The sequence below is a fragment of the Ochotona princeps genome, chromosome 4 (genome assembly GCF_030435755.1).
Source record: "Ochotona princeps isolate mOchPri1 chromosome 4, mOchPri1.hap1, whole genome shotgun sequence".
Lineage (NCBI taxonomy): Eukaryota > Metazoa > Chordata > Mammalia > Lagomorpha > Ochotonidae > Ochotona > Ochotona princeps.
Genome location: NC_080835.1, coordinates 44,657,885 through 44,678,118, shown reverse-complemented (window position 1 = coordinate 44,678,118; position 20,234 = coordinate 44,657,885). Strand labels below are relative to the sequence as shown.

Below are 20,234 nucleotides of genomic sequence, written 5' to 3'. Positions count from 1 at the left end.
TCAATGACTGAACTGTGGTTGATCTTGTCTGTTACAGAGAAAAAAAAAAGATGGTGCTAATAGATCAGGAGTGGCAGGCAGGGCAAGGTGAGGGGTGCAAGTGCTAGGGGAAGTAGGTATTTTTCGTTGGAGACCTGCAGGCCCATGGTAGACCAAATGCCAGGGCTCCCATAGCTACCACTTCAGAACAATCAGGAAATAAAAGACTTGTTGGGACTGGAGTGTTGAGGAGGCAGTGGAGCTGCATGCCTGGGTTTGAGGTGAACAGGTGGCCTGCAGCCCTTCTTACTGCAGCCACAATGGTACAAAGGCTAGTATGTAATATGGTTCTTCCTGGGAGGGGCTCTCACAGTGTGTGAAGCACCCTGCAGAAGGGGCGTGGAATGTGTGTGGCAGGGGGTATGTGGGGGATGGCTCAATGGCCGTGAGGGAGCCAGACACTGGGAGAGGGTCTCACAGTGGGGAACTGACTGCCCCAGAAGGGGATGGCAGAGCCCAAAATGGGGCAGCTTACCCAGTACGGCACAGGGAGACACTAAACCCAGCCCCTGCCTCAGCCCCTGCCACCCTATAAACACAGACCCGATGGTGACAGAGTCCTTTGGTAGTCCTTGCAGGGCTGATGCAATGTGTTTGTGTCAGGCAGGGGTTTCCAGATTGGAATGTCCAGATCCAGGCAGCAGAGCATGGGCCTGAAGGGATTATCAGTAAGACAACAACCCATTTAATGGGTTGTGCAAGCTGGGCTACCTTGGAGGGTAAAAGGGGGCATTGTTAATAATTACGCAGAGTTGGGGGAGGGAGGCAGTAAATCAGTTTGGCCTGGGCAAACAGTGCTGTGTAGTTTCTATAGGCATCAGGCTATCTCTCATGGTTATTTGGAGTTAATAAAATATCCCTTGCCTATAGCTGTGATGGTACCTAAAAATGCCAATTTAATTTGTCACCAAGTCCCTGGACTGCTCACTTCCTTGAGACCTTAGAATGCTTGTGAAGGGATTCAGTGTCCCTTTCTTCTAGGAGAGAGGCTCCCAAGGTGTTCAGAGAGACCCCAGGTGGACAACACACCAAGGGTGTTGATAGGCCTGTTGTGACTTGGGACACATCAGCCTTAGGCTACCTTTCATTGTTCTGGTGACAGTCACTGTCTGCCCATGTCACAGGGATTGGCTTTTCTTTGGGATATTTTGTTATGATCTTTTGGGGATGTAGTTCCCAGCCACTCTCCCCCAATCCCTGGCCCCCTGTGTGGAGTAAGGCTTTCTCCAACGTTGCGCCTGAGCCAAAGCCTGTGACAGTGCTTGTCACGGTGCAGGGTCACTGAAGGCTATGTCTGCCTGCAGGCTGGCTTTGTGTGTAAGCAGGGATCTAGCCTCTGTGCCAGCTCCAAGCCAGCCGTCTGTGCCAATGAGCTCACTGTGCTTTTTGGCTGTTGCAGGTGGATGGCCAATCCGAAGAGAACGACATGAACAAACGCAGGCGGAAAGGCTTCAACAACCTGGAGGAGGTCAGTGGACCCAGGGTTGCTTTGAACAAAGACCACTCCCTGGCAACAGGTAGCCACAGGCTTACCGAGCACAGCTGCAGCCAAAATCTGTCTGTATTTCCTCTCCCAGAAGCACTAGGTCCAAGTCAGGCAGGGTTCCAGGCCTCGCCTTGGCGCGCCTTGGTACTTGTTAGCTCTGTAGCCTTGAGGAGGGTAACTCCCAGGGTGTGGATGCTGTCTATTAAAGACAATGCATGATAAACTGGAAGCCTGTGGAACTGCAGGGTTTTTAAAAAGCAAGATGTCTTCCACAGCATGCTATGTGCTACGTGTGTTAATCCCTAGACCATCACTGTTAACAACAAGTGGTCAAGAGGCCCCAGTAGGGCCACTTTCCTACCAGGCACTGTTTGGAGTCTTCAGTGTTTTCTGTTCTTGCTTTTAAGACAAAAAAATGTCAGAGAGCACACAAGTGCCCCCTTTCGGTGGGAGAGGGAAATTGTAAAGTCAGAGGAGAACACCTGCTTCTGAAAAGGGGCTCAGCAGGAATGAGTTGGTTTATGCTCCCCAAGGTGGCTCTTTGGAGACCTGAGTTGTGAGCTCCTCTTGACACACGAAAAGCTACTGAAATGGATTGGAAACATCAACTGCTTGGAGTACAGGGGAATTTTGAAATTCATATCCATTTTTTTCATAGTGCCCATTTTCCATGCTTTTTTTAAGTGTCTGCATGTTGTCAGGAAGGTGTGGGGTGCCAGCTGTCGCCAGGCTTCTGGTTAATGTCAACTTGACTTAGAGGCACAAGGGATAATCTGCAGTGATGCTTGATGAATAAGGATTCAGAAAAGACTTGTTTAGTTTTACATAGCTTGTTGCTGTATGTTTTTGGTAACACCGCTTTTCCTGTTGGTGATTTGCTCCATCTCCAAGCCATGGACTGTGGATTAAACAAAGCCCCATGGCCCACCTGGGCTGGGGGTGCACTGCCTGCTACTCACTGATTTTGTGGGATGATCCACAGAAGATGGGAGCATGGTGCAAACAAACCTGGTATTCAATTCACAGCTTAAAATATGTGCAAACTCATTCTGCTCGTTGAGTTCAAGTCACCCTGCTCTAACCCTTTTCTGGAGTTTCTTTGAATGATCCCAGTACCAACCTCTTGCTTGCAAAAGGGGAGTTCATTGAGGGGCAGAGGCTGAGGGGCAGCTGCCAGTCACAGGGGCGGGGCCAGCCCTTCAGCACCTGTGATTGGCTCCCTCCCTGGGTATACTGTGTCTCCCTGGAAGCCTCTTCTGCTTTTCCTGCTGTGCTGTTTCCAGGGCCAGCAGTGGGGATGAGGCGGAATCCTCTCTGCATCTATTTCTTCTCCGGAGGTTCTGGAATATCTCCTGATGCAGCTATTTTGCTGAAAGTCAGCTTTCATGAAGCAACCATTCTTTCTCAATTCTGGCTCCTCAAAGCTGCCCGAATGCCAGAAGCATCAGTGTTACCTGCCAGGCTGCCTGCTGGGAATGTGGACTCCCAGGCCACCCCAGTCCTCCAGGCATCAAAGCTGCCCATGCAGCTGTCCATGTTCCCGGTGACCCAGGTGCATAGCGAGGTGTGGCAAGTGCCACTGGTGACCACGGTCCGGCTGGCCACGGCTGGGTGCACTGGTCATGCTCAAGTGTGATGCTTATGGTGAGTTGTGGAGGGTCTGTGCTTGTCCAGCACCTTGGAACAGCTGTGCGCACAAGGCTCCGGGAGTGGCTTCTCTTAGCCATCCTGTATACCAATGGCAAACCTTTGCTCGTCTCTTCCTGCCAATTTTTTGGTATGTATAGATACCCCTGTTCCATCTCACCGGGCAGCCTTCTGCCCCCTGGACATGGCAGTGACATGATACACTTCTGAGGCCTGGGGGAAGGATGGCAGACATTCTTGTGGAACCCTAGTGATTTTCCAATCATTGTTGGTAGCAGGTGGGCTGGAGAAATGTTACAGGGAACCCCATGTTCTAAAATAGCACCCACAAGTGATCAAGGCATGTTGGTGCCCTGTATCCCCTTTGGGGTGCAATGAGAAGAGCATTTCCCCTGCAAAACCCACACCCCGAGGCCAGTCATGAACAAACAGCAGAGCAGCCCAGACCGAGGGACTTTCTCTGAAACAGCTGCCAGTGTCCTTCAAAGAAAGGGCAGATCGGAGGAAACCAAGGACAGAGTGTGACTCAGGGCAGTGTGGGTTCCTGAGATGAACTCCTCGTGAAGACAAAGGGTCTTGGTGGGAAAGCTGCGATCTTCTTGTGGCATCCCTGGTCTTTTGAATGACACTATGCTACTGCTGATTTAGTTATAACAATAGCATAGTGATTATTCCAGACATTAGTGGTAAGCGCAATTGGGTAAGGAGTCCATGGGAACAATCTGTGGTGTACATTTGTATGAACCTATGGTTGTTCCTAAATTAGAACCAAATAAATAAATAAATAAAATAAAGACAGCAACACCCAGGCAGGACTGGGCAAAGTTGGGGATGACGTGGAGGAGAGAGGCTCTCCGAGCCTGTATGGGGCCCAGCTGCTCCTCTGCATCCATCAGTCCCTGCTTCTTACTCACCATCAGAACCAAAGTATGTGCTGAACCTGATCTTGTCTGACATATCTATATCATATTTGGTTACTGCAGAAACCAGGTCAAGTGGGTTTCTTCCCCTTTACAGGACAGGCATTCCAGAGATGTTGAGTCAACGTCCAGTGTTACACAGCTGGGAAATGCAAGTCAGGATTGAGCCCTCACTGGCTGGCTCTTAAGCCTGATCATGTCCATGCTTTGAGGAGAAAGTCCCTGCTGTGAGCATTGTTTCCACTGGCTGGCTGTCCCTGCTGCTGCAGCCTCACTTCCCTGGCCCACAGAAGGAGCCCTGCTTCAGGAACCAGGCTCCCTCCCTGATGCACAGGTCCAGGAACCAACTACAATCTAAGTTTTCTGATTTCCACAGCCATCAGCATTTTCCAGCCGGAGCCTGGGCTCTAGTCAGGAGAGTGGCAGCAGTAAAGAAGGAGGCAATCAGAACAAAGTCAAGTCCATGGCGAATCAGCTGCGGGCCAAGTTTGAGGAAAGCACTCGGAACCCCTCCCTCCTGAGGCAGGTGAGTCCTGGCCAATGTTCAGTGGACCTGTCTCGCTGGCGACCACTTGCTGCCGGGAAGGCAACAGAGTGTTTCCGGCCGGAGATGGATTCCCATTAGGCCAGTCAGGCCTGATCGAAGCAGCACTCAAGAGTCTTCTAAATCAGCAAGTCTCCTCCTAAGAGGCCAGATAGAAATTTTTTCTGTGTGTCAGAGCAGTGCCATCTCTGTGGTAACTGAACGATTTAGCCTGGAAGCATGAGAGTGGTTAAGACAAAGGAGCCTATGTTCCAACAAAACTTTATTTACAAAAGCAGGCAGTGGGCCAGACTGCTGGCACCTGTTATGCATTGAAGAAATCCATTGTCTTACTTGATATTGCTTTGCAACCATGTTACGAGATGCCACAACTTGCAGAAACTTGCTAAGTTGCCAACCGCCTGGGAGGGTAGAATCATCATCCATGTTGTAAACCTCAAGCCCAGGGAAAGGGAATCAGAGGTCTTGAAGCATCGTTGTCACCTCTCAAGTGTCTCCTGGCCATGCCAAGCCCTCTGTCCCCAGGCCAGTCTGAGGCTGAAAAAGGTTGAATGCCTTGAGATCATCTCTCTGGCTGCTGGGCCTGTCTTGGGCCCTGTTTGCCCTCCAGCCAACCCCAAATTTCCCTTAGGGGAGCTGCTGCCCCTTTACAAGAGCTTGGGCAGAGAGGACCTGCCCCATGACAGTGGAGGCTGTTTCAGGAGAGTGGACTCTGGGTTCCTTAGCCCCAGAGCTGACCCTTGATGTCTGATTGGTCCTGGTCCAGCTGCATGTCTCCAGGCAGTGGAGTTGCTTTATTCTAAGGGGGCCACTTTCCAGAGACTTATGATTCTCTAGAAATGTCCTCAGTGCCTCCTCTGGCAGCTGGTCCCGCTCAGTCGCCAAGTGCTGACCACAGCGCTCTCTCCCATCGGATGTACCAGCATGGCCTCATCCTCATGTGGGTGGGAAGATTTCCCGCCTTCAGGAGGATTCCCGGGCCAGCCACCCTGGCCCAGCATAGGCTCTTGGCAGCGCCAACCCAGGGCCCTGTGTCTGAGCCAAAAGCAAAGCCTCCCTAGGATTCACACATTGTCCAGGAGGAGGGGCCTCTAGGACAGGCTGTTCACAAGCACGGAGAGCCAGGGCTCAAGTTTCTAGGCTGGGTCCAGCAAGCAGAAGCTCCACCGAGTGCTCCATCTGTGCTTGTACATTGCCTCTCCTTGCTCCTCCTCGCTTCTCTCTCCTTGCATACCTATTTGACTCACCTCTTCCTTCCTGTCTCCTGTGGCTGCCTTTGCGGACTCACCTCTCTCCTCCCAGGAACGCTGTGTCTCGGGGCTAGGTAAGACCACCCTGTGCTCTTCCTCTGATTCTCCTGCTAGCTCTTGCTGCCCCAAACCGGATGAGCCCACACCCAGCCCGTCACCTCCTCTGAAAAGGCAGGTAGGGTTTCGTCCAGTGGATGCTTTTTGAATGAAGCTAAGAGGGGACTTTGACAGGAGGGGGTAGGGTCACAGAGTTCCTGCCACACCCCCAGATAGGGCTAACTGTAGAATCTGTTGGCCAGTGGCCTGGGGTTGAAGTTGCTACCCTTATAGGTGAAATTCACTAAGTGCACAACATCTCTTAATACATGCCATTGAGCCCTCAGCCAGTGGGTGACAGTGGCTGACTAACCGCCATGCTCTTAATGCTGTTCCCTGGGGAGAACTGAACCTCAGCCCCTGGAGTCTCATGTGATGCCCCCTGCCACACTTGGCTCTATGTATACACTGACCACTGGAGTAGTTGAATTTCCAAATCAATGAGCAGGTGATGTTGATGCAGGTACAGGTGGCCACTTCCTACCCCAAAGGGGCAAGGCTTGGATGCAGTGAAGACTTCCTTGGTGCCAGAGTTAGTCAGGGACCTGCATACTGGGCAAGGAAGACAGTGCAGCCACCAGCTGTCATTCACTCCAGCCACACTCGCTGGATTTGGAATCAACAGAATCGCTCTCACTGGCCACAGAGCTGAGGATTGTTGGTTGGTATCAGGAAGTCTGAGCTGTTTTCCAGGAGGTGGAGGTGGAGCAAGACAGGTGTGTGTAGAGTATAGCAAGTTTATCTACTCACCTGGGGAGCCTTGTACATCCATGCCATGCCCCTCTAGTCCCATCAAACTACCTCCTCCGGGGACTGGACCAGACTTAGAGGCTTTCCATACTCCCCAAGATTATCTCAGATGTTTAGCTAGGACTGAGGACAGAGGTTCCATTGGGTTTTGATTCCAGGGTGCTGGGGTAATCACATCTTCTGAGGCAGATGGAGGAAGTTAACCCAGATTCTTACTGGGTGTGGCCTCTCAGCTCTGGGTCCTGGGCAGGGAACAGGGGGTGTGGAGAGGGGTTCCCTCTGTGGGGCCTAGGACAGGGGCAACAGGAGGGAAGGAAACTTGATTTTTCCCTCTTTCTCAGTTCCCCTCCACGGTTGTGCCAGGGCATGTGCTCCGAGAGCTGAAGCAAGTGTCCGCTGGCGGCGATTGCCCAAGCAGGCCCTGGAGATCCAGGGCCAAATCTGACCTGCAACTGGGTGGGCCCAAAACCCCCGATGGCCTGCTTCCTACTTGCCAGGGAACATTGGCCCTTTCCGGGGTGCTGCGACGGCTGCAGCAGGTGGAAGAACAGATTATCCAGGTGAAAGATGACTCTGTGCCCTACTGAGGGCCATGCCTAGGTGACTTCCTATCATAGCTCCTGCTCTTCCTGGCCCTGGTGGTGGGAAGTGTTTGTGTGTGTGTGTTGGGGGGGGGTTTCCTCCTGCTTGCTCCCTGACACCTGACCGTCTGCCTTCCTCACCCCGCTCTCCAAGGCACCACCATCGTTGCTGTCACTCTCTCTTCTTTCTCTTTTCTTGCCTTGACTGCAGAAAAGGGCCCAGAACTTGGCCAACAGGGAGTTTCACAAAAAGAACATTAAGGAGAAGGCGGCCCACCTGGCCTCCATGTTTGGACACGTTGATTTCCCACAGGTAAACCTGGTGCTCTGGGCCCGCATCCTCCGGAACCTAGAGACTAGCTTACCAGGAACAGTCTCTGGAACTTGGTTGGCTCCTACTGCCTTCTGTTGCATGAGGAGCTGTTCATTTTTTTTAAGCCACTAAAATTTTTAGGCTGACATCTGAGGGGAAAAAAATCAACTGAGAAATACAGCATGAGCAGATAGACCTTGAAAAGGGAAGACCAAGGCAGGAAAATGTGCACAGGTTAAAGAAAAACATTACTAGCCAGATGCATGGGCTGTGTTAAGTCCTAGGCAGGTTCTGAGTCAGCCCAGAGCTTCCTAAGGGCCCATGCAAAGAAGGCATACTGGTCAGTCACAAGAATAGCACTGCCTTTAAGGTAAACGCAAACCAGCTGCCCAGGCTATCTGAAGCTACACAGAGACATCCCTGAGCCCCTGATCAGGATGACCCTGAAGGCTGAGGTCAAGGTCATGCTCTAATCTGACTTCTGGTTCAGCAGGAGGCAACATCCAGCCAGCCACAGTGACTTTGCCTTAGAACTGGATATGCAGCCCCCTCCAAGTTCCCGATTTAGAAACTTGCTGGAGAGAAGAGAGCCTGTCACAGCAAGTGACCATGAGGTCACAACCCGTTTCTACCCCTCTCTAGAACTTACCTTCTCTGCTGCCTTCCCCCATGCTGTCTTCCGAGACTTGGTCAAGTCGTGGATGCAGGAATGATGCTTTAGGTTTAGCTGATTGTCAGAGTGGCACTTGGCTGCCAGGAAGGCCAGCACAGCTGTCTACCACAGCTGTCATGAGGCAGCCAGCAGCATCTCCCTGCCTGAGCCTGCAGCTGCCAGATCACACTGAGCTCCAGGACCTGGGTCATTGGTGCTGGTGTATGAGGAGGGTGGGAGCAGAAATGGAATTGCTGGAGCTTGGCGCTATTTTGGTGTGGCATGGGCACTGACGTGGTTTGTAGCAGAATGCTGAGTGACCAACCAAGAGCCAAATAATCCTGCCTGGCTCCAAAGACACAGCTTTTTGCCTGGTGCTGAGACACAAGCCCCAGTCTTCCCCCTCTGTGCCCCAAGCCCATTAGCATAGGGCCGTGTCATCGATGCCTGCATCACTTCTTCTGGGTAACTCTACTTCCCTCTGTCTCTGTTCTGTGCAGAATAAGCTGCTCGCTAAAGCTCACACTCCTCCTCCGTCTCTTCCCTCTTGTCTTCCGTCTCCTGACTCAGCTACTCCTCCCTCTCCACCGGCTGTCAACACTGCCTCCTCTTCCAGAAAGGTAGTCATCCTGAGCCCTTCACTGTCCTCACATCCCAGAGGGGCTTCATGCTTCACTTGGCCCGCACAGACAGACATCTGGAGCTTGGCTGCGCTGGGCTGAATATCTGTGAAATATCTGACAGCAGCCCTGGAATCCGTTAGCGGTTTTGTGTTGGAGCATGTGTTGGGGCATGAGCAGGCAGCCCACAGAGGCCTGCCAAGTAGAGCCCATTCATGTATTGTGTATTCAAGCGGTACCCACCAGGTGACACCCTATGCCCTCAGCAGAGGAAGGCGCAGTGCCCTTGCAAGAGCTTAGATGGGAAACAGCACTTTGCATGGAAATGCTGCATTTTAACGCAAAACATTGCCAATACTTAGCTAGTTTTGCTCTAACCAGATAGCAGGATTGCTCAGCAAACCTACTACAATGCTACTCTCTAAAGGAAAGAAAGGGTGAGGGTGTGGGAATGGAGAAGGGAGATACTTGGGAAGCATATGGGAGCCAAGGGCTGAAGGTTGTATGCAAGGGTTTTGCAGGAGATGTGTGCAGAGCCAGAGCATCTTCGGGAGCGGCTGGTATGTTCAAAGGCAGAACTGCTTGGGATGGAAAGGCAGAATTTGTGGTCTGACTTGAACTTGAGGGATCAAAGTGTCTGCAGGGTACATGGCGTGAGGTGAGAATGAGCCCGTGCTTTTCATAGTAAGGAACTGAAGAATTCACTCCATCCCCTGAAAGCACAGGACAATAGCAGGGCTGGGATGGACCTGCCGAGACGGAAGGCAGGAGCCAACTCCAGCTAAGCAGACAGTGAGCTGCACCTGTGAGCTGGCGTTCCCTTTGACCTCTGTGACACTCAGGGGCCTCAGGGTGTTGGGAAAGCACCCATCTCAGCTGTGGCTCAGGTCGGGGACAGGATTAGTGTCAGGACACACCCAGTCCATGTAGCTCCTCTGCCGAGGCTTGGCAAGCTGTGCCCAGTGTGCCCATAAGAGGCACAGCTGGGGTGCCTCCATGCTGTTAGGCAAATGCTTAGACCAGCTCCACACTGTTCCCCTGTAGAAGGATCAAAAGCTGCCCTTTGAAGTGCAGCTGGACCCCGCTGCATGAACTTCCACCTCTGTGTGGAGGAAGGTGGTTCCCAAGAAAAGAACAGGGACTCTTACTGCCTCCATCGCTTCTAAGCCTCACCCCTCCAGGTGAGAAAAGCATCCCTGGAAGGAAGAACAGGACCTGGGGAAGCATAAACACTTGGATGTTCAATGTCAGCAGCATGACCATGGGCAGGGTCCTGGATCAGCTTTTGAGCTGCAGGCCCCCAGCCTGTCTGGACCTTCACTGTCTCTCTGGGAACAGAATGACTCCTGCTCCCATTGCAGATACAGATAGGCATTTTGGTTTTCATGACTGCCATTGGACCCAGCCAGAGAGAGCAGTGCTACCCAGGTCCCTTGATAGGAGCGGCAAAGGTCAGGCAATGACCCACGATCCCAACTGGGTAGCCTGGCCCCACTTGATTCCTCTCTGTCCCAGTCAAGGCCTCACCTGTCCCTGCTGCTCCTCTACCCTCAGGAATGTCTGCTTGGTTGTTGCAGCTCAGAGCCAAGAACACACTGAGGCAAGAAAGGCCACCATTGGCCGGGTTCTTTCACTTGGTTTCCAGTGGACAGTCATTCCTCTGACAATGACAGGAGCCAACATGCTGGGAATACATTGGGGTCTGACCCAGACACACATGGTCACCCAGCCCCTTTCACATCTCCTTCTTGCCTTGTGGAGACCTCTGGCTGCTTCTCCAGTGCCACTCATGAAGTAATGAGTGGGCCATCGTTCCACTAATCATTCATTCAAGCAGTACCAAATGATAACTTAGTGCCTCAGGCTCTTGGGATACACACCAGTGAGTCAGAGTTAGAGTCCTGCCCTGTGAAGCCTGTTTTAGCGCTGGGAAGCAGACCATCAATGATAATGTGACAGTCAAGTAGATTACATAAGAATGATTTAAAAGACACAGTGAGAGGTGCTTCATGTGGAAGAATTAGAGCTGGAGGCAGGGACCTGGACTGCAGAGGAAGCAACTTCTAAATCTGGTTGGCAGGGGGATGGTCTTCCTACAAGTGAGGGTTAAGCAGGAACAGAGCCACAGACAGGAGGAAGGCAGAGCCAGCCCTTCTAACTGCCAGAGCTGGGTTCTGCCTGGTACCACCAAGGCCAGGTGTGAATTCAGCCTTGTCTGAGGGGGCAGCCAGAGGCTTGTCTCTGGGAAACCCCACACTCAGCCACAGGGTGGGCTACGAAACAGGCCGCTTTGAAAGGGCTGACCCCACAACATGCAGCCCCCACCTCTGCAGCTTTGTCCCCTATTTTCATCCAGGTTGTACAGAATACCATCCCCCTCGTTTTTCAGCCCAGTCTCCAAAGCCTGGCTTGATCGTGTGGTTTGCTGTAACTGGGCTACTTTAACTACTTCCAGCTTGTTAGTTACAGTCTGATGTGCCTTTCACAGCATGGCTGAGAGTGACCCAGGAACTGGCCCAGGGCTCTCACATGAGCCACTGCACCTCTTTATCCTGGTTTCTCTAAGCACCTGCACCCAGGACTCTGCATGGCTCAGCAGGGCTCATTGTGAAGCTCCTGGAGGCAGTCAGAGAAGGAGCAAGGATCATTCTTAGAAAAGACATTGCCAACCCCAGCCCCTGACCCAACTTTCCTCCCTTCCCTGCCACCGCCATGATAGTAGGTTCCACACTGGGCCTCACTCATATAGAACATGGTGGAAACAGCATCCATGAGGACAGAGCTGACTGCATGAGAAGCAGCCTGATGCCCCTTAGGCAGCTCTGAGAGGCCCCCCTCCCTGGAGGCAGCCGGAGTCTTGGTGAACCTGCTGTGAGTGCCCAGTGCAAGGAGAGCCAGAGGGAGAAAATGCACCTGGAAACCAATGCTTGGTCCTTGATGGCTTCCTGGCAGGCTGCGTGCCCCTGTCCCTGCTCCTCTCACCCCCAAGTTCTATACCCCAATTCTGAGGGTCCAGGAATATCCACCTAATGGGAACATATTCAGTCAAACTCGTCATGGCCATGAATTTGGATCACCAACTGTAAGAGCAGTAGCCAGGGTTCTATCTTCAGATGACACTGGCCCATACTCTGATCAACATCTCATTGATTATTTTGGAAGGGGGGTGCAGTCCTGAGGCTTTGTTATTTAGAACCCAAATCCCGCCAAGGGGCTCTAATTCAAGATAGTGGCCTATGGGAACCATGTCTGGTCTTAACATTACCAGTACTGTTTTCCTCTCCCATTCCATTAGACCAGCCCTCCTCTGGCAGTACAAGCTTCTTGTTGACCATTCATTAATTGAATTCTTCAAGAAGGGAAGCCACAGTGGATGTGGACAATGACTGCTGGCTCTTCACTAAGACCAGTGAGCTCTTGGAAGAGCAAGTTAGCAATTGAGCTGACCCAGCTGAGCAAGGAGCGCTTTCACTGGGCTGGGAAGCCCAGCTTGGACTTCCTGGGTCACAAGAGCAATGACATTGCCATAGGAGTTTTCTCTAGCCTTGAGGGTGTTTGTTTTAAAACTGGATCTGCAGGGTTTACTCTAGAAATCTGCACAGGAGAGGGAAACAGGAATGCTGGGCCAATGTGCCTTGGGCTCCTGCCCTTGTTTCACATGGTGTGAGGATGATTCTGCAGGACTAATCCCAAGGCCACCTCCAGCTTCTTTGCCCCTTCCTCTGTCATGGAGAAAGAGCCAGGCAGCAGCTTCCAGGACTCCAGTGTGAATCTCAGCCTTGGGGCTATAATTTACCAAGTGCTTGGCTGTGACAGGGAGGCATGGCACTGTAGGGGGAAGCTAAGCATGCAACCCAGCTTGTACACTCTGTAACCCTGGACAGGTCAGTGGACTGCTCGGAGCCTTGATTTTCTAACCTATAGAATGGAGACAGCAATAGCTTCTCCTGAAGGTGCTGGAATGCTGCAGTGACCTAATACCCACACCTAGCCCAAAGCATCCATCAGGGGCTCTTTCTCGCAGCAGAAGGGAGTTCTGAAGGAAAGCTCTTTTACCTGAAATGCATGTCGATTTCCTCTTTCTAAAGGAATTGATGTCACCTTCAAATGGCCTTTCCCATCCCAGCCGCTTAAGAACAGTGCCAGCTCAGGTGAGTGGGAGCCTGCCTGTACCATGGCTGCCTCACGTGCCCAGGGGGTCAGGAGAGCCACCTTGCAGGACTGTAAGGGCTAATGTGTATGGGCAGTAACACAGTGTCTGGTACCAGGGGAGTACTGTGGGTAGACTCAGGCTCACCAGGAGGTTACAGCCATAGAGCCCTGCCTGTGTTTCCATTGTGAATGTGAGGTTTCCAGGTCCTTGCAAGGAAGGCGGTTCCGTTGCCTCCCCATCCATTATCTGCGGAAGCTTTCCGCTTCCCATGAGACCTCAGCCCTGAGGCATCAGGAACTTCACCAGTTCCACCCTCACCCCCACCTGGCCTGTGTGGGATTGCCCAGTACTCCAAGCAGGCCATGTGCTGTGGACAGGTGCAGGCTGCACACCTGCTGTCCTTGGCTGGGCTCCAGGCCCCAGGAGAGCAATTAGCATTGTTTGGACTTCTCTGACTTCTTCTGAAGAAGTCAGAGGATGTGTCCTGGGCTCAGAAGGTAGAGGTGAACAGGACAAGGGGTGGCCATTGAAAGAGCATGCTGGAGGGCAGACGGACAGCTGGGGGCAAAGTGAGAACTGCTCTGACATCCAAGCAGAGACCGTTTCGCTCAGAGCTAGGGGTCACAGGACTGTCTGAGCAGGGTCTCTCTGGAGGTGCCACTATCTGCTGCAGCCTCTTACATCGGCCTGACCACAGCTGGGTCACCATATTAGAATTGAGGTCAGCTTAGAAAGAGATGGCAGAGTAGTCAGGGATGGGGAGAGGACCCATGATTCTGAGTTTTGCAGATCAGGGTCAAAGTCATTTAGGAGAACAGAAAAGAGGTTCCCAGACACGGGTATGCCAAGCTGCACACTTGGTAGTGCTTTGGACTGGGTGACTATTAGCCCAGGGCCTTCTGAGACTCAGCAGCATTTGAGACATAGCCTTGATGCACGGTGATTCTCTCCTATAGACCAGCAGGCTTGGTGGTATCATTTCACAGAGCAGGAGGTGAAGGCTCAGAGGAGGAAGGTGGTACATGCAAAGTTACTGTAATATAATATGATGGCCCTCTGGAAATGGCCAACCACTCTAGCTTTTTCTAATGAACTGAAAAATAATTCAGATTCAAAGGAGGAGGGAGGGAGTGAAAAATGTTCACATTCTTGAAAATTAAGAGACTAGTCAAAGATACGTGAAGGGTTGCCAAAGTGGTCTCTTTGGGCTCCAAAATGAAGTCTATTAAAAGAATAAGTAACTACAGCATGGCAATGTTGGATTAGGTTCTTGGATCACCTAGGGTGGGCTTTGACCAAAGTGTCCTCTGCCCAATCCTACCTGTCCTCCTGTCCAGCCCTGCCCAGGAACACATGTGGTAAGAACTTTCTCTGGAAGGTTCTGCATGAGTTGAGCTTTTCATAATTGCTCATGATCCTGAGCACTCCAGTTGGTCCAAGCAGGGCTGCTTCCAGTGTAGTTCACACACAGATATAGCTAATGAGAATAAGCATTAAAAATATAGAGAGGGGCCGCCTTTGGGCCTAGTGGCTGAGACATGTCTTGGAACACCTACAGCTCACATCACAGAGCATGGGCTCAAACTCTGATTCCACTTCCATTTCTAGCTTCCAGAGAATGTAAATCTAGGGCAGGCTCTAGATGATGGCTTACATCACTGGATTCCTGTCACCCTATGGGAGACCCAAATTGAGTTCCAGCTCCTGGCATTGGGTCAATCCAGCCCTAACTGTTGCCAAAATTTGGAGAGTGAACCAGTGGATGGTAGATCTCTGTCTCACTTTCTCCCTTACTCATTCACTCTTGCTTTGCCTCTCTGCCTCTTGAACAAAGACAAGAAGAAAGAATAATATAGGGCAATCTGGCATTGCCTCGTATCCAAGTGTATAATCCTGTTTCTAGAAATCCTGTTTTTATAGAATCTGGAAGGAGCAAGCCACATGGGTGAGAGATTGTAAAAGAAAAAGTAGAATCTGGTGGTTTTCCACTGATGGTTTTAGGAGCCACAGCCAGCAGAAGCCAGGAGGTCTTATCCTCAAGTTCAGAAGCCAGTGTGGCCAACCCACAGGCAGGAAGTAGAAAGCAAACTTCTATCCCTGGGGCAAAGTCCACTCTGACCTGGGGTGTAGGTTTGGAGGACCCTCCTCCCACCAACCCGCATTTTTATTTATATAAAGAGAACAGATTTCATGTGTTCCGTAGATGCAATTCTAAGAATGTAATGATACCTCCCTCCCTTCTTCCTCACTAAAAAATAATTTCACAATAACATTTTTCATTTACCTTATAGTCACAGGCTTCTAAGTAAGGAACTTATCTAGTAAAAAGTGGGAAGCCTGTTCAGCAGTAAGTACAGGTCAGGGCTGTAGGCAATAATCAAATCCCAATATGTTAGTGTCACTTATATTTATTCAGTTTCTTATATGTATTAGCTACTGCAAATCAGAGAAAACATGATTTATTTTCAATTGGCGTATTTTGTAATGGCTTCCAGTTGCATCCATTTCATTGCAAAAGGTAGGGTTTCATCTTTTTAATGACTGAGTAGTAGTCCGTAGTATTCATATAACCAGTTTCATTGTGCAGTCAGTCATGAGCTGAAGGATATCTAAGATGATTCCAAATTTCGGCTACTGTGAATTGAGCTAGTATAAACATAGGGATACTGGTGGTTCTCTCATATGCTGATTTCATTTCCTTTGGGTATAGTCCCAAAAGCTGGGTTGCATGGTAGGTGTTTGTGTTGGTGTGTGAGGCATCTCTATACTGTCTTCTACAAAGGTTGCACCAGTTTACATTCCCACCTGTTCCCTCCCTTAAGGTAAGTTCCTTCAAGGTATTCTTGTGAACATTTACTGAAGTTCTTGATTTCTGTCAGGTGGGGATGGGCAAGTGGGAGATGCGATGCTGAATTCCTTAAGGGTGGCTCCATCTCCTTGCTCTCAGTGTGTGTGGATGCCACTGGCAGAAGGAGCCTTTGGAGCTAGAGTGAAAGGAAGGACCAGGTGTGGTCTTCATGCTGACCCTGTGTCCAGCTCCCTGTGCTGATAGAACAAGTGAGCAGATTGCAGTTGCATAGACAGGTCTTGGTACAGCACCAGCTTCCTCCGAGCCCTCTGTGCGCAGAAGCAGTTGTTCCCTAAGTTAGGACTGTTCAGTGGTAAGACGTGTGTATTAGCTAAGTGGCTAGTAAGCCCCCAGAAAGGGTTGTCTTGATCTCTGCTAAGTCAGGGAAGGCAATAACTGGGTGTGAGTCTCACTTTTACCAGGTGCCTTTCTGAGCCGTGGAGTAATTCACACCCTGGGCTCACCAGGGACTGAGTGGCTAGTACCACGGATAGATCTGCCTTTCCCTGCTATCCCCTCTCCTTCATGAGTTTGACATAAAGCCAGGCTTGGGGAGGGTGTGGTGATGAGGCACCCGTGTTTCCAGGATCTGCCACTCAGCATGTTTGCCTGGCAAGGGTGGCTTTTGAGAGCTGAGGTTTACCCAGGGGGTATGTGTGAGGTCAAGCCAAGCTCTGTTTAGACCATCCGTTTTGACCCCTTGACCTACTGGGAGAGAACAAAGGACTTGGAGGTGCACCTGGGAGCACAAGTACTGTAACTCTACATCAGGCCACATTCCCTGTAGTTTATATGGCCCTGCAGCTTGTCCTACTCTAAGATGGTCTTGTCCAGCACTGGCTCTGTGACCTGCTACAAGCACCCCTCAGCCCCTCCCCCCACTTGCCCTTCCCTGCCCTTCGCTGCCCTTGCTGGGGCACCCAGTCAGCGCAACACTGCTGTTCCAGCAAAGTAGTCTACAGTTGTGCCATGAGTGACTTCGACTAGACACAGACCTCGCTCTCCCAGGAGCCCCATTGCTGCAGGGTGGGCTGAGGCAGGCTGGATCTAGAGAAAGGAATGAGGAATGAGGTCCTTTTGGCCCAGCCCCACTAAATACCAGGCCACAAGACATTCCTTCTCTCACTCCTCTGTCCTTCCCACAAATGTGCAAAGCATATCTAACCTTCCCTATTCAATTACGTGTTCCCAAAAGTTCCAAACTTCATGCCAGACCTGAGCAGTGTCCTGTGCTCGGCTCCCCAGATGGGTGCAGACCCCACTGCCCACTGTGCATAGTTCATTGCCCACAGCCATCTAGACAGGAGGCTACCCTGGAGGAGGTGACCACAGTTTAGCTGTCTTCCTGGTAGAACTTGCTTCCTGATTGATTTCTTTCTTTTGCTTGACTTCTGTGTCTCGCAGACTCCTGGAGGCTGTGGAAATGCAGTTGCAATGCAGGCCTTGCTGGCAGCCACCAAGCCTGATGAGAACCTGTTGTGATAGCTCTATGGTTGGGAGCAGGGAGACCCCAATGTAGCCCTGAATCACCTATGCACTTGCTAAGTGGCTTCAAAGAGATGCTTACCCTACCTGTGTAAGAGGCTGGGCAAATTCCCAGAGGCCTTGCATTCTCCATGAATGTGGTTTTATATCCATCTTCTGGTTCACTCAGGGCTCCAGAAGTTTCCTTTTATAGTCTCTTTGTTTCCATTTTTAAAATATATGTAACATAAAATCGGCCAGTTTGACCATCTTTATGTGTTGAGTATAAAGGAACTAAATACATTTATACAGTGTGCAGCATCCGTCTCCAGAAACTTCTAATCCTGTGACCCTGAAACACCAAACCTGCCCCCGCTCCCGCTAATCACTGCACTCCTGTCTCCCCAGGGCTCTCCCATGGAGGTATTGTGCTGGCCACAGGGCTCTGTGTTCCTCCTTTCTCCCCCATCTCCAGAGCACCTGTGCCATGCTACACCTTGGCTGGTTTGCCTCTCCAAAACTGTTGGGTGCTGTTTGCATGGGAACGCGGGGCCCTGCCCCACTTCCGGCCAGTTGGCAGCTGCTTTCTGGGTGCTAATGGGCTCCCTTTCTGTCTGTCTCCTCTGTCTCTGCTCTTGCTTAGCTCACAGTAGGGAGAGTGTCCAGCGGAATAGGGGCTGCAGCTGAAGTCCTGGTCAATCTGTACTTGAATGATCACAGACCCAAGGCCCAGGCCAGCTCTCCAGACCTGGTAAGGATGTGTCCCCTCCGCCTCCACCAACAGGCACTGGCTCTGGCCTCTCGGGAGGGACACCTGGGACAAGGAGGATAGCCCAGTTCTCCTCGAAGGCTCAATGTCTGGGGAGCAAGAGGCTGGCCCAGAGCTGAGGTCGGAAGGAAGCTGCATTACAGGTTCTTAGTGGGTCATTTCCAGGTCAGCATTTGCCCTGCTTTCTGTGGACATGGGGCTCAGCCTTGGGGAGAACAACTGAGCAGCCCCTGCACATGAGATGGAGAAATAAGTGATGCGACCACATGCCTTTCCTTTGAAATCTCCCATCCATACCCCAGGCAGGCCACTGGCTGCTGTGGCTGGTGATGGGAGTCCACTGTTCTTTGGGCTTCTTATTCTTGGCACCTTTCGTTTGAATCACCCAGATGGGCCCCATGCCCTTGCCCTCCCTATTTTGCCTAGGATTTGACTGGCAGATCAGGGGCTATGAAACACCGCTTCTTCTGCCATGCTCTTGGGCACAGCTGCTGCCACAAACTGTCCTTGCCTGAGCAAAGCTCCTACAAGAACATGTAAGCCATCCTCAGTGACACCGAGTTAGTAACCATACCCAGAGCAGTTGACTCTGACCCCAGGGACCGAGGCCAGCAGTGGCATCCCTGGACAGGCATGTCTGCAAGGGATGCCTCCTCTACCACAGCAAGGGGGCAGCCCTCCCGCCCTGAAGTCAGGGCAGCCAGCCTGGGGCCATAGAGTGTCTTTCCACCACTCTCACTCTCGGCTGCTGTGACACAAGCAGCAAGCAGCTGGCCCTCTAGGGCCCCTGTGGTACTGTTGGGAGCTTCCAAGCGTCTGAACCTGGTACTTGAGACTGTGTCACCCTGCCTCACTACTCTTCCCCCCTGTACCCCAGGAATCCATGCGGAAGGCATTTCCCCTGAACGTGGGTGGCAGTGACACCTGTTACTTCTGCAACAAACGTGTATACGTGATGGAGCGGCTGAGCGCCGAGGGCCACTTCTTCCACCGCGAGTGTTTCCGCTGCAGTGTCTGTGATACCACCTTGCGCCTGGCTGCCTATGCCTTTGACTGTGATGAAGGTAACCCCCAATGGCCTTGGTCTGGGCTCCCCAGCCCCTCTGCAACCTCTGGAACCCTGCCCTACAGCTCTCCCTCTAGCAGGGAGTGTGATTGCATCAAAAAATAGGAATAAATAAAAGCTGTTTGGGGAAACTGGGAATCCCTCCCAGCAAGAGAAGCTGCCTGTGGCTTAAGGGCAGGGAAGCTAATGGCACCTGTGTTATCCAGGACCCTGTGTGCACCTGCTGTGTGCTTTAGTGACCTCATTTCTTTTCAGTTAGTCTCTCCGCCCTCCACCACCCCTGTGTGTCTGAGATATTCAAACCTGACAACCTATGCTGTGTGCTCAGCACAACACCCAGCCTGCTCTAAGAGTAAAACAGGTAGTGAGCTGGTTGCTACTACTGCAGCAGTGAGCCTGAAGAAGTCCAGCGGCCCCGGGATGAGGGTACTTCCTCAGTGTGCCCTGCCCTGGTCTCCTCCTACCCACCCATCACTGATGCCATCTATCTTTGGGAAGAAAGATGGAGGGATGGTGATATGGCTTTTGCCCTGCAACCTGGCAATTGGTCAAGAAAGCCACTTGGCATCTGTTGGTTTAAGGATTTCTTGAGGATCCTAGTCCAGTGCTCAGGAGCCCCATCTGCTGGAGCCTGTCTCCGGGACATCAAAAGATCCCACAGGCTTTGTCTCAGATCCCAAGCTGGCATTTCCCGAGTTGGAAGAATCAGACTAAGACTTGTTCCCTTCATCGAGGTTTTCTGACCTGGCACACAGGAGGCAAACTGTGTGTGTGTGTGTGTGTGTGTGTGTGTGTGTGTGTGTGTGTGTGTGTGTGTGTGTGTGTATCTTTGCAGGCAAGTTTTACTGTAAGCCTCACTTCATTCACTGTAAGACGAGCAGCAAGCAACGCAAGAGACGAGCACAGCTGGAGCAGAAGAGAGAGGTAAGTTGTGTCTCTAAGGACTGGGCTGATGTGGAGGAGTTCTCCATAGGAAAAGGATTTTGCAGGTTCCTCAAAGCCAGGCCAGCTTTCCAAACCCTGGAGGGGTCGAACC

At 51.6% G+C, this 20,234-nt stretch overlaps 1 protein-coding gene across 11 annotated transcripts in view; it reads left to right on the top strand.

Moving 5' to 3' along the window:
• Positions 1 to 20,234, top strand: part of MICAL2 (microtubule associated monooxygenase, calponin and LIM domain containing 2) — a 201,182-nt gene that overhangs the window by 104,359 nt on the left and 76,589 nt on the right. For 4 of the 11 annotated variants that reach the window (XR_009245314.1, XM_058663374.1, XM_058663372.1 and 1 more), the window contains exons 16-25: positions 1,439 to 1,507; positions 4,469 to 4,618; positions 5,939 to 6,061; positions 7,074 to 7,292; positions 7,525 to 7,626; positions 8,779 to 8,898; positions 12,987 to 13,049; positions 18,007 to 18,114; positions 19,010 to 19,196; positions 20,034 to 20,122. Coding sequence is in view for 10 of the 11 variants with exons in the window: in XM_058663374.1 (XP_058519357.1) it covers positions 1,439 to 1,507; positions 4,469 to 4,618; positions 5,939 to 6,061; positions 7,074 to 7,292; positions 7,525 to 7,626; positions 8,779 to 8,898; positions 12,987 to 13,049; positions 18,007 to 18,114; positions 19,010 to 19,196; positions 20,034 to 20,122 (1,230 nt within the window). In the remaining variant the exon portion in view is untranslated. The remainder of the gene's footprint in view (positions 1 to 1,438; positions 1,508 to 4,468; positions 4,619 to 5,938; positions 6,062 to 7,073; positions 7,293 to 7,524; positions 7,627 to 8,778; positions 8,899 to 12,986; positions 13,050 to 18,006; positions 18,115 to 19,009; positions 19,197 to 20,033; positions 20,123 to 20,234) is intronic. The other 7 variants (XM_058663375.1, XM_058663370.1, XM_058663369.1 and 4 more) reach the window with 4 other exon arrangements.